This window comes from Muscardinus avellanarius (assembly GCF_963383645.1).
Source record: "Muscardinus avellanarius genome assembly, chromosome: 17".
NCBI lineage: Eukaryota > Metazoa > Chordata > Mammalia > Rodentia > Gliridae > Muscardinus > Muscardinus avellanarius.
Genome location: NC_137803.1, coordinates 10,271,055 through 10,285,788, shown reverse-complemented (window position 1 = coordinate 10,285,788; position 14,734 = coordinate 10,271,055). Strand labels below are relative to the sequence as shown.

The 14,734-nt window shown below is 34.6% G+C and overlaps 1 protein-coding gene across 1 annotated transcript in view; it reads right to left on the bottom strand.

Annotated features, from left to right (window-relative positions):
* Positions 1–4,792: 4,792 nt before the first annotated feature.
* CDH19 (cadherin 19) overlaps positions 4,793–14,734 on the bottom strand; it is a gene marked incomplete at both ends in the record, with an annotated part of 57,737 nt that continues 47,795 nt past the window's right edge. Inside the window, 3 exons of the mRNA XM_080714666.1 lie at positions 4,793–5,283; positions 7,673–7,924; positions 10,390–10,507. Coding sequence (XP_080570792.1) covers positions 4,793–5,283; positions 7,673–7,924; positions 10,390–10,507 — 861 coding nt within the window. The remainder of the gene's footprint in view (positions 5,284–7,672; positions 7,925–10,389; positions 10,508–14,734) is intronic.

The following is a 14,734-nucleotide window of genomic DNA, read 5'->3' as shown; positions in this document are numbered from 1 at the left end:
GTATTTTAGATAGAAAGTCACGGCTGGAAATGTCTACTTAAGTTGTCTGAGATATTAAACCAAAATCTGGTGTCCAGGACTTCTCTGAGGAATGGATGTCCTTTTTGGTGGCCACGTTTGCCACTGTGACCCTGGCTGCCGCCATCTTAATAATTTTGATTTTTAAGATACTTTTGCTTAGCACTTTTACTTTCTTTTAAGTAAATAATACTATTAAAACAGAACTCATTGCAGTTTACATCTTTCTGTCTACTTTTAATGTCTTCTAAGTTATATTTCAAATGAGATATTTCATCCTCTTTTATTTTTCTATTATATCTTATTGGTGCACTATAATCTCACATCATAAGGTAGATCATGTTGACAATGGCATCTATTCACACAGTACTTGGCGCCCTTCACTCTCCCCATGCCCCGCTTTTTCCCTTCTTCCCAATACTGAGTGTCCATGTTAGCTACGTTATATTCACACATGTACCCATATTTGAATTAGCTTTTTCATTAATTAACCTCAGATTTCTTCCCCAGCTAACCCTCTTTTCTGGTTTTGCTGAGGTTTCCACTCCATTATCTGGAGTCCCTTTGGTGTATCTAATATTCCCTAACTTGGACATATTAGAGAAAACATATGTACTTTTTTTTTTTTTTTGGTGGTACTGGGGTTCCTGGAAGCCCTTCTACCTCCAGGTTACACTCCCAGACCTATTTTATACTTTTTTTTTTATTTTTGGAAACAGGGTCTCTTAAGACTGCGCGGCTGGCTTCGAACCTGTGTGAACCTCCTTTCTCTGCCTCCCAAGCGTGGGGATTACATGCATGCACCACCACGCCCGGCTAACATGTATACCTTTTCTTTCTGTGCTTGGCTGATCTCACTTAACATAATGTTCTCCAGGCCTTTTTATCTTCTTGTGAATGACATGATTTTTTTTTTTTTTTTTATTGCTGAGTAGAATTCCATTGTGTGTATTTCCCATAATTTTGAAACCCATTCATCTGTTGATAGACACCTAGTTTGGTTCCATATTTTGGCTATTGTGAATTGTGCTGCTATGAACATGGGTATGCATATGTTACTGTAGTTTTCTGATTTTTAAACCCTTTGGACAAATACCCAGGAATGGGATAGCCCGATCATATGGTGGATCTATTCCCAGTTTTCTAAGGAATGTCCACACTGATCTCTATAGTGAAAAAACTAGTTTTCACTCGCACTAACAATGTAACAGTCCCTATTTCCCCACATCCTTTCCAGAATTTGTTATTATTTGACTTTTTTATGCTTGCCACTCTGATTGGGGTTAGATGAAATTTCAGTGTAGTTTTGCTTTGCGTGTCCCTGGTGGCTAATGATGTTGAATATTTTTTTCATGTATCTATTGTCAATTTGTGGCTCTTTTTTTGAAGTGTGTATTTAATTCATTTGCCCATTTCTTAGTTGGATTGTTTGTTTTGCTGGCATAGCCTTTTGAGCTTCTTGTATATTCTGTATATTAGCCCTCTGCAGTGGTAGCTGATAGAGAATTTCCCCCATTCTGTAGGCTTTCTCTTTAGGTTCCTGATGATTTCCTTTGATGAGCAGAAACTTTTTAGTTTGATACCATCCCACATGTGAAATCTTGTTTTAATTTCCTGCACTTTGGATGACTTGTGTAGGAAGTTACTATCTGTGCCTATATGTTGGAGTGTTGAACCTATGCCCTTCTCTAATAGCTTCACGTCTCTGGTCTGATTTCCAGGTCTTTTACCCATCTTGAGTTGATTCCTGTGTATGACTAGAGATAAGAATTTAGTTACATCTTTCTACAAATAGCCAGTTCTCCCAGCACTCTTTGTTAAAAAGGCTGTCTTTTCTCCAGCATATGAATTTGGCCCCTTTGTCAAAGATCAATTGACTATAAGTGTCTGGGTTTGGTTTTGTATCTTCTGTTCCATTGGTCTGTGTGCCTGTTCTCGTGCCAATACCATGTGTTTTAACTACTATTGCTTTTCAGTGTAACTTGAAGTCAAAGATTGTGATGCCTCCTGCATGGTTCTTATTGCTGAGAATTGCTTTGTCTATTCTGGGTAATTTCTTTTTCCATATGAAATTCATGATGAGTTTTCTAGGTTTATGAAGAAGGTTGTTGGTGTTTTGATAGGAATTGCATCGACTCTGTAGATCACTTTGGCAGAATGGCCATTTTCATAATATTTATTTTGCCTGTCCATGAGCAAGGGAGATCTTTCCATCTTCCAAGGTCTTCTTCAATTTCTTTCTTTAAATTTCTTTTTTTTTTTTTTGGTGGTACTGGGGATGGAACCTTTCTACCTCCAGACTACACTCCCAGACCTATTTTATATTTTATTTGGAAACTGGGTCTTTTAATCCAGTGAGACTGGCTTCGAATCTGCGTGATCCTCCTGTCTCCACCACCCAAGCACGGGGAATACAAGCATGTGCCACAACGCCAGCTTTTCTTTGATGTTTTATAGTTTTTATTGTAGAGAGATCTTTTATGTCTTTGGGTAGGTTTTGAGGTTACTGTGAATGCAATTGTTTTCTCTATTTCTTTCTTTGTGGATTCATTGTTGGCATATAGAAAAGCAACTAATTTTTTTACCTTGATTTTGTATCTCACCACTTTGCATATAGAAAAGCAACTAATTTTTTTACCTTGATTTTGTATCTCACCACTTTGCTGAATTGGTTAATCAGCTCTAGTAGTCTTTTGGAGTGTTTTGGGTCTTTTCAATATAGGATCATGTCATCTGCAAACAAAGATAATTTAAAATTCTAGTTTTCCATTTGAATTCTTTCAATATCTTTCTCTTGTTTTATTGATATGACAAGAGTGTCAAGGACTTCATTGAAAAGGAGTGGTGATTGTGGGCATCCTTGTCTTGTTCCTGATTTTAGGAGGGATTCTTATAGTCTTTTCCATTCAATATGATGTTGGTTTGAGTTTATTGTGTATTGCCTAATGATGTTGAGAAACATATCTTCTATTCCAGTTTTCTGCAGAGTTTTTCATGTGAATGGCTGTTAGATTTTGTTGAATGCTTTTTCAGCATCTATTGATATGATCATGTGGTTTTTGTTCTCAGTTCTATTTATGTGGTGAATAATATGTATTTATTTGCATATGTTGAACCAGCCTTGCTTTTTTGGGAAACAGGGTCTCTTAAAGCAGCAAGGCTGGCTTCGAACCAGCGCGATCATCCTGTCTCTGCCTCCCAAGCAGGGGGATTACAAGCATGAGCCACCACGCATGGCTATTTTTCAGTATTGAGTGGTATGAATCACTCATATTTAAGTAACTTAGTAATTCAAGTTTAAATCTAGTACTCCATTGATTTATCTGTATAATTTTTATTTTTATTTTTTATTTTTCTGGTGGTACTGGGGGTGGAACCCAGAGGCTTTCTACCTCCGGGCTATACTCCCAGACCTTTTTTATATTTTATTTGGAAATAGGGTCTCACTAAGTTGCTGAGAGCCTCACTAAGTAGCTGAGGCTGGCTGTGAACCTGTGCAATCCTCCTGTCTCAGCCTCCCAAGCACGGGGATTACAAGTGTGCGCCACCACGCCTGGCTTTTTGTATCAGTTTTAGTAGAAATAAAAATTTACATTGAAATGTTTACACTTTCCACCAGTGTCATTAAATTTATATTTAATGATGAGAAAATACTGATATGTATTGTTTCATTGCAATTTTGACAAAAAGTATATTTTGATTGCATATGAAAATAATTTACAAAAAACTTACCATATTTTCTAGCCCCTTTTATACATAGTAATATCAAAACAATAAAAATTATAATATGTGATTAATTTTATTTGTATCAAATATTTGTACAAATTTTCAGTGAGTTTTAAAGAATGGTCTTCAAAAAAGATTTTAAAATATCAAACTAGAGTGATTCATGGAATCTCAGTCACAAACCTGCTCATCATGCAAAATTCCTTTACACTTCTATGAAACCACCCAGATTTTTCCAAGTGTAAAAGTTAATTGCTATATATTATCAGAAAAGTAACACAAATAGACACTTTATTCTTACCTTGTAAGAGAAAAAAATAAATGAATAAAATAATAGTGAGATAGCCTATCTTAGTTCTTTTCTCATATTAGGCGTTTGAAAATTTTTGAGGATTTGAATTGGATGAAGATAAAAAAGTTCCGGATAACTACTTCAGTCACTTGCTAGAGCTGAATTGCACTGGCATCTGAGATCTGATCATTAGTATATCTTTGAACATCTTTGTTCAGGGACACCATGTGGGTAGCTTGAAACAACCATGGACACTTATTCTAAGGAAATCACACAAGTATAAACAAGAGCTTCTCACCTTCCACAGAAAACCAGAGCAGAACATTATGCTAAGTGAGGTTAGCCAATTGTAGAGTGAAGGGTCTTGTGTTTTCTTTAATACATGCAGGAGAGGAAATAATTGGGATACAAAAGAAATTCCAGATGGTGAGAAGGAACCTCAGGGGAGCCAGAGAGGAGATATAAGGGTAGGGGTGGAGGAAGACTTACGTTCATTAATCAAAACACTACGCCAGACTATGTGTATACACGTGAATATATACCAGCATCAATCTGGGTACTTTGTATTGGGAGGGGGAGAAATGGGGAGGGAGGCACCAAGAGGTTGGTGCATGTATGTCATTGTCAACGTGATTTACATTATGATGTGAAACTATGGTGCACCAGTAAAAGCAGAAAGAAGAAAACGAGAGCAGACAGATCTATCAAAAAATGGCCAATTGCTCAAACACACAGTGGCATGTCTTTCGTTCTCAGCTATTTGTTTGACTGCACAGCAGAACCAAACATGCATGCTAATCGTTTAAAGCGAGGTCCCAATTCATTCAGGTAATCGAAATTTTCATCCTGATCAGTGATGGCTGACCCCAAGGAGCTGAGGGAGCCAGCTACTGATCCTGTTCCCTCAAAAGCATAGGTCTGAAGCGAGTCAAAGGGAGGGGCACTCGGATCAGTGTTCGCTTCTTCCAGCTTCTCTAGAATGAATTTCCTGAATATGGCGCTATCCGGGCCAACCTGCAGAGACTGCCTGTACAGGCTCCTGATTTCTGCGGTGGTGGTTTTCCGAGTCTTTCGCTCCCTCATTATGGTGCTGCTCCTTAGTTCAGCAATATCAAAGGCTTCAGTGTCTTCCTCTCCACCCCCTTCATCATCGTATCTGAATATATTCTCTCTGAAATCTTCACCTTTCTCAGGGAATAGAGTCTGCTTTCTCCGTTGTCTTAAAGCCAACACCAAAATAATGAACCCTAATGAAGAAAGTATATCAGAATATACATTAGCATTCACACGGTAAACTTAACAGTCTTCACCATTGCTGCAAACTCAAGACAAAGTTTTAAATTTGATTATTATGATAAAAGTATGCATTTATTGTTGATAATCATATACTGAACTTTTAATATAACACTAGGAAGTATAAGATTCATTCTTGCTGATGATTTCGAGGGAAAATATATAGCGAACTCTTTTTTATGATGATCAATTTAAAAGTCCAAGTTTATTTTTCTCAAATATTAAAATAGAACCAAGTACAATAATGAACATTTCCCCTCTACATGTACTCTGCAATTTTAGTGACCAATGATCCATGCTAATAGAAGTTCAAGAACGGAATATTTTGATATTTCTTGTTGAGACCAAATCTGTGGCATAATAATTTTCTAAGTTAATGTCTATTTTCTATTAAATAAATGTTAGTCATTGTTATCAAAGCATTATACTTCTTTCTTGGTTTGATTCTTATGAGTGTCCTTTTTATATCTTTTAAAGATGAGAAAAGCAAAGTCCAAAATGTTAAATCAAATTTTCAGAAAGATACAGTAAGGAAAAGAAAACCCATCCTCAGATCCAGAAAGTTGATTCTGAACCTGTGCTCAGTGATACTGGATAACTTCAAAAATTCCCAATTATGTGGTATTTGAAATATAATACCCATTTGTCCAAAACCAATATTAATTGCATAAGATAACTTTAACAATATGTAAAAACAATCTCATGATGTTTTTAAATAAAAATTGATATATGTGCATTTATATATGTGTATGAGTCTACAAATATTTGTATGTGAGCTTGTATTTAGTATAACCAACCTTTATTAAACCTTGGATTCTATGCAGTAATTCAGAATTTATTAAGTAGAATTTGAAACACACAAATCTGAAGTAATTTTGTTAAAAATTTCACAATCAGAATATATTGGATAATATTTATGTAAAAAGAAAAGTAAAAATAAACAAATGAATAAAATTAGAAATAAAAGAGGAGACATTAAAACTGGCAACACAGGAAGTAAATGATTTTAAGAAATAACTGTGGACAATTCAATAAACTGAAACCTTATAAAAAATGGATGAATTTAGCTAGGCGTGGTGGCACACGCTTGTAATCTCAGCATTCAGGAGGCTGAAACCAGAGAATTGTGGCGCCCGGACAACCTCAGCTACTTAGTGAGGCCCTCCGTAACTTAGTGAGACCCTGTTTCAAAATAAAGAATTAAAAAAAATAGGGCAGGGGGTATAGCTTTGAGCTCAAATACCCCTGGGTTCTATCCCCAGACCCACAAAAGAAAATAAATAAAAGTATAAAATTCTAAATTCCTTATAAGAAATGGATAAATACCATGATTGTACCAAGAAAAAATTAGAAATACTAGCAGACTAATAACAAATAAGGATATTGAATCAGTAATAAACTTTCTTTCAAAGAAAAGTCCAGAACCTCATAGTTTTATAGCTGAGTTCTACTAAACAGCTGAAGAACACTCCTCAAAATCTTCCAAATAATTAAAACAGAGGGAATAGTTGCTGATCTATTTCATGAGGCCAGAATCACCTCAATACAAAGTGAGACAATACACAATGAGAAAAGTAGAAGGCTCTCCATCTCCAGAGTTTGAAGATGGAGGGTGATGGGGGAGCTATTGGTCAATGAATACCTGTGAAACTTCAAGTGGACATTAGGATTAAGTTTAAGAGATCTATTGTACAACATGCAGACTAGAGTTAGTAATAATATACTGGGTGCTTGGAGATTGGTAAGAGTATAATTTTCTCTTTTTAAAATGCTCTCATTAGATGAAATATAGTGTAACATAGTGGTGAGTTGTGGTTATAGTACCCCTGCATATCATTTCCAGGCTGCATGACTCTTGAGAAAACTTACAACTCTTGTAGTTTCCAATTCTTATTCTACACAATGGATACGACAACTATTGCTACTTCATACAGTTATGGTGAGGTTCAAATTCATTAACATATACAAAGAACCAAGGATTATCTCCTACAGTACTTTAAACATTCAACAGAGGCTCTTTATCATTATAATTAGTTTTTTATGAATTTTTAATTTGTTGTCATGAATATATGTCAGATTAATAAATGGCTATATATACACATATTCGACAATTCAAGGGTCAACAATTTTGTTTGAAATTTTGGTGTATATATTTCTGCAATTTTAAGCTTCAAATGTGATGTGTATATAAATGTATTTATATACACAAGTTTAAAAGCTATAATATATTTAGAAGAGCAAGTAAACACACCTGTACATACAATGTTACTATAATGAACTGCTTTATATATTCATCATGTTACTTTAAATAAATAAATATGTATTCAGTTGAGTACAACTTACCAAATATTGCCATACTTAAGACCAGAAGAGCAATTATGACCTCTGTACTGAATCCCATGGAAAACATGAGTGCCTTACTACTGCAGGTCTCTGTTCTCCCATTCTCCCCACAGTCGCAGACATGTACGGTAAGTGTGTTTGTACTCGTCAGCGATGGGATTCCATTGTCAGCAATTAAGATGGGTATGTAGAAAATAGGCTCTTCTTGAATGTTAAAACCAGTTCTGTTAGTCAAAATCACAGCTGTGTTATCTAAAACAGAAATATATAATTTTCAGCAACATAAAATAAATTCATACAAAAAGAATAAACAAACATCATACATACTTGAAGCAATAATATAGTGATATGATCAAAGAAGATCGAGTATATATGAAAAATATCAATGAAAAGACAATTAAAATGATGCATTCTCCCCAAACTCTTCTTTGCTATTTTTATGTAAGTCCTAATGATTTAAGTACTAAAATGATTTAAAACAGTTCAAAATGACTTTGAAAAATTTAAAAAGTCATATAAGAAAAACAAAAACTAGATCTAAAATCATACACCTAACATTAAATTTATGCTGATACTGCCAGTTTTATTTGGCTTCATTACACCTAACACTTTCCTCATACCTAGAACCCATTATTTTCTCAAATACTGAAAGTAACAAAAGATTTTCAGTTATCTATTACATCATGTGACATAAAACAACAAGATTTCTAATTTGAAAAAGGAAATAATTTACTCTGCAAATAAGATCCCATTAGTGTTTCATTGTGACTTTTCACACTCATTTTATATTTAAAACTCAGAGAATCCTTAAATAGTTGTCATACCATTTAATTCATATAAAGAAGACATTCAAAATATTAATGAAAATTAACCACATATATTTCAACATATCCTAAAATTCTGGTTTTCAATGTAATTTCTTGTGTCTCAGAACTATATTTTCCTTGTAGTCTTTTTTATTTTTTTATTCAGCAAGGCTTAGCTGTAATCCTAAATATTCTATAACCCCAAATATGTTCTGTAGCCCTCAGACTGACTTAAGAAGACAATAACCCTAGGATTAAAATAAATAGAAGCCTTTAAAAATGCATGCCTACTTACAACTACTCCCAACATATTTTAATGCTAAAAAGATGGTGTCCTTGAAGTCTATAAAGATCCATGTAAATTTATTTACTAGGCAGATTTAAGAGGTAAGAGACAGTTCACATTTTTTCAAGTATTTATTAAATTAGTTGTACCCACAAACCTTAAACTAAACCCATTTTCTTATGTTCTAGTATATTTATTTTGCCTCAAAAACTTATTTTATATTAGTATAAAGACATTTAAACTAATTTACCTTTATATTGATATTTGTGCTTTTGTGCTAAATATATTTGAGTTACCTTCCCTGTGGAATTTGATGAGAATGAAACAGACAAAAACATGTTTGCCCGGCTCTCCTATGAAAGATAACTTCTAAAACAGAGTTAACCTCAGCTACAAGGAAAGGTAGCTCAGGTATTTAGTGACAGACGTTTTAGTACTTCGTATAGTGGAGGCATAAAAAATTAAAATATAATTTTAGAATATGGCCAAAAATCTCCTCCTGAAGCAAATGGGAAAGATACAGAATGGCTTTTTAGAGTTAACCTACTTCTACACAGAGAAAATAAAATTCTGTCCCTCCACACAAAGTCCTTCAGAATATTTTATCCCTTAATTTGTACAATAGTTTTGTTTAGACAGGAAAACAAAAAGAAAACCAAACCAATTTCAGATATGGTTAGACCCAAATTAATGACTCCAAGTACCTGTGACTGTCAAGTTAACCTCACTGTAAGTAGGCTTGTACCACCTTCTTCTCAGATGGAGCGTATGCCTGCCTCGCAGTGAGGTTAACTTGGGATGAATGAGGGAGTGGGAGAGGGAAACACGGCTGGCAGAATGACAGCTGCCTTTGCAGGGCTGCACTTGGACGTGACTGACACCCATTGATGGCTAACAAGTGCTTCTGCTTCGAAGGCCTGCAGCGAGAAAGGGAGCCAGCGATTTCAGAACTGGCCTTCAAGTCAGCCTAAGTTACTAAGTGAGGCCCTTTGCAATTCAGTGAGATCCTGTTTCAAAGTAAAGAATAAAATTAAGGCTGGGGGTGGAGAGGTAGAATGGCCCTGGGTTCCATCCCCAGTACGGCAAAGAAAGAGAAAAAAAGAAAGAAAGAAAGAAAGAAAGAAAGAAAGAAAGAAAGAAAGAAAGAAAGAAAGAAAGAAAGAGAGTGAGAGAGAAAGAAAGGAAGGAAGAGAGGGAGGGAGGAAGAAAGGAGAAAGAGAGAGAAAGAAAGAGAGAAAGAAAGAAGAAAGAAAGGAAAAGAAAGAAAGAAAGAAAGAGACAAAGAAAGAAAGAGAGAGGGAGAGAGAAAGAAAGGAAGGAAGAGAGGGAGGGAGGAAGAAAGGAGAAAGAGAGAGAAAGAAAGAAAGAAGAAGGAAAGAAAAAGAAAGAAAGAAAGAAAGAAAGGAAGAAAGAAAGAAAGAGAAGAAAGGAAGGAAGGATGGATGGATGGACTGGTCTTTGGGTTTGGTGTCCTATTATCCTATGGTTCTTGTCACTTGTTTGCTTAATTTCTCAAGATTTCCTTAATGTGAGGACAATGTAGAATCAATTTCACACATTTTATAAACCTCTAATCTGACTCAACAAGAATAAACTTAAAAATCGTTATGCGCGAATGTTATCACCTTGATGATCTGTGATGGTAAAGCTTGAGTTGTTTGAGTCTTCTGCAGATAGATTGAAGTAGAAACGATGTTCTTCTATGGACTCATCTCTGTCTACTGCGCTGATGGTCTGAATTGCCTAGGGGAAAAAAACAACAACATAGGAACAATTTTTATTATTTTTGTACAGAATCATAAAAATGATCATTGCTATTACTACTTTTCACTTTTATTAAAACGATTTCAGCTGAGCACAGTGGTACATGTCTGTAATCGCAGTGTTTGACAGGATGAGATAGGAGGATAGCAGATTTAAGGTCAGCCTCAGCAAATTAGCGATGGCCTGTTTCAAAATAAAAATAGGACTGTGAGTGTATCTCAAAGGTAGAATGTCCCTGGGCTCAATCCTCAGTGCAGCAAAATAAATAAATGAAATTTAAAAATAAAAGAATATATAAATTACTTTACCAAAATAATTAGGCATATTGAAGAAAATGACCGTCACACTGATGGATAATATTAAAGTATTTTGAGGCCATATATAGTATGTGTGTTTTCCCCTTTCTAAGAAAGATTATGATACAATTGTTTCTTATACAAAAATTAGGTGAAATCTAAAAGCTAAATTTTTTAGTTGTCAAAACATTTCTGATAAATATCAAACCCTTTTCCTCTCCTCTCTTCCTACATTTCTTCCTTCCAGCCTTCTTTATTACTACATCCTCATCTGAATGCCAGTCATTATGATATGCTGAAGTTCTTCATTTTTATACTGGGAGATAAATGGGTAGTTTTTGGCTTACCAAAGTATGTGCAAATGTAATGAGTTGTTTAATTGCTTTGAGAAAATAAGGCGTTTAAAGTTTAGGAGCAATTTGTATGATTTCTTTTGACCCATAACGATTATAGGAAGTTTTCCACATAAAATAAGCTCCACTCCCTATCTCAAATCATAAAACAGTGCAGTAATGCAGATATGAACAAATCAGTTTTCAATCAATTCTTTTATTTCAAGACATGAATGTTTCCATCAAGTAATTAATTATTGTCAGAAATGATATGCTCGTCAAGATTACAGAGTGAGATTGTGATTAATTCCAAAAATTAAGTTGATCAAATAAGTTACTGTTTTAATTTTTTTAGAATAAAAGCCTCCTTAACAATGTCAAACAAAACTATCTTCAGTTGCAAGATGACACATTCAAATTTTCAATTACACTTGTAAAAAGATATCTTTCCCTAGGCATAAAGAACATTATGAAACTAATACAATGTGTACATTTCTCCACATTGATTTATATTTTCCTTATAACATATTTCTGTCTAAATTCTGATATTTTCATATTGAATAAATGAATAAATAGAAAAAAATCCATCTAATCCATGCTTAATAAACTGAGAGCTGGGCATGATGGCACACACTTGTAATCACAGTACTTAGGAGGTTGAGACAGGAGGATTGCAGTTCTTGGCCAGCCTCAGCTGCATAGTGAGGCCCGCCACAATTTAGTGAGACCCTGGTTCAAATAAATGATAAAAATAGGGCCAGGAAGGTAGCTCAGGAATAGAACACCCTGGGGTTCTATCCCTGGTATCAAGTACAGATGATGATGATGATGATGGTGATGATGTTGATATGATGATAATGATGATGATGATGATGACGATATTATCATCATCATTATGATGATGAATTGTAAAATAATGATGATTATGAATTGTATAATATTGGTAATGTTTTAATTCCAGAATACATGATTTTGTATCGATTTGTTGAGGACAGGGCCTAGAAGGCTAACATTCTGTACCTAAGTTTCTAAGTTTTAAAACCTGACAAGTGCATTTAACTTCTAGGATTCTTTTTTAGGATCATATATCTTAGCTTGTCAAAGAGCTTGTTGTATAATAATCACATGTATAATATCTTTTCCTCATGGTGAAAGCAATTCTCATGTTGATAACTGAACAGGATGATATCATTATTATCAGTAACTTTGCTGTATATATAACTCTTGAAGTAAAATTGATAACAAATTGCAAATTTTTATCTTGTTGGCATATGTTCTTTATTTTTCTTATTTTTTATTTTTTGATGGTACTGGGTATGGAACCCTTCTACCTCCTGGCCACACTCCCAGACCTATTTTATATTTTTTATTCGGAAACAGGGTCTCTTAAGCCAGGGAGGCTGGCTTCGAACCTGAGCGATCCTCCTGTTTCTGCCTCCCAAGTGCGGGGATTACAAGTGTGTACCACCACGCCCGGCCTATGCTCTTTATTTCTAAACAGGGACAAATTTATCTTACTGCCTGATCCCCTAAATTAAAAGTAAGCTTTTAACTAAAAACTGAAAGCCTATTTTGTGTGTGAAGTCTTAAGAAGACAATAGATATTTTGTACATTCTCTCTATATTTGTGATATTTAATATTAATTGACCTGGCTCATATAGAGTAGAAATAAAATTAGTGAGGAGAGCTTCAACACTGCCTCCTCTACAAGAAAAGTACCTACTCTTTAACTTGATTTGTAATTTGGGCTTTTTGGAAGACATGCTTTATTGGATTCTGATGCTTTAAGAAATCAGAAACCACTAACCTAATGCAATCAGTCCGTGTGAGGTGTCACTAATTCTACTGGATTAACCTTGAACATGCACACGTTTCATTAAGACAAATATATTTCTATACAAAAATATTAAAATGCTTATTATCTTTTTTGGGAATACTCATTTTTTCTTTCATTATGACAATGAAAAGGATGCTATTTTACTTTTCAAGTAAAATTATTTATCTCTTGGATGACTTATTTATTCATTTTTTTGGCTCTCTGATTCACAATTTTAATTCAAGAAAATTCACAGGGCAGCAGAAACCTACTTGATTATGCTATAATGTTATTTTTACTTTTATTTTTTTTATTTTATGCACCAAAAATAAAATTATTTAAAAAAACCTGATATGATATGTTATATTGATTTGATGTCAATACTGTTTACTTATATCTACTTACCTGAAACCTATTGCTACCTTCTAAATATAGGAGAGGAGAAAAGATAAATTGAAAAGGTAAGACCGTACACAACAAACATCCATAATCTAGCCTAGTGCACTGGGACATGCCTATAATCTTAGTATTTGAGAGACTAAAACAGCAGAATTGCAGGTTCAAGCCCAGCCTCATACTTTATGGGGACCCTGCTTTAAAATAAAAATAAAGTAAAGCTGGAATGTATCTTAGAGATAGATTGCCCTTGGGTTTAATCTCTTATACCAAAACAACACCACCAATAATAACAACACCAATAACAACAAAAAAGACATCATTTGAGTGACTGGGGATATAGGAAAATACAATAAATAGAATTTATGAAAACTTTTGATGATTCATATTATTATTTTTTCTCTTGGCATGCTGGGTAGAGTTTCTACAAAAAATGACACAATGCATTCAGTTTTATATTTATAGTACCTTGAATTCTATATTGAAAATAGATTGAGTCAGTCTAGATAATATAAAACTGTCTTTTATATAGCAATGCATCTGTTGACAATGTTCAGTTCTGTTTATTGTTTTACCTAATCTTCACAGTAATCCTTTACAATAAATCCTGCTGTTTTCTCCATTTTATAAGAACTTAAAGTAAGTAACTGGCAGGGTCTGAAGTAGAGTTCAATGATATTGCAGTGGCATGAGACATGTGACCACCTGGGGTCTGAAGGGACACCACCCTCACCTGCTTTCATCTTTGCAGGTGCTCATGCAGACACAGCTGACAAGAATTGACCAAACAAACCCAATAGAATTTTTTTTTTTTGCAGCACTGGGGATGGACCAAGAAATTTTCCATATTTTTTTATTCTTTATTTTGAAAAAGGGTCTCACTAAGTTGCAGAGTGCCTCACTAAGTAGCTGAGGCTGTTCATGAACTCAAATTCTCAGTTTACAGACTCCCAAATGGTAGGATTACAAGTGTGTGCCACCGTGCCCTGCTTCAATAGAAATATTTCTTATCGAAGACAGAGACATGCAGATAAAGGAGTACCATGACAATACAGGTTTAAAAAGAGGAAAATAAGCTTGGCTTGTAATTCTAATATTTGGGAGGCTGAAACAGAAGGATTGCAGGTTCACAGCGAGCCTCAGCTACTTAGTGAGGCCCTCCAAAACATAGTAAGACCCTGTTTCAAAATAAAGACTAAAAAGTAGAGCTGGAGTTGTAGTTTAGAGGTTGAATGCCCCTGGGTTCCATCCCCAGTACTGGGAAAATAAAAAATAAAAAAGAAGGAAATAATATGAATTTTCATAAGAGATAGGAAGGTAATTTAAGTCTGAGAGTATTAAGAAATGAGCAAATTCTTGAATAAA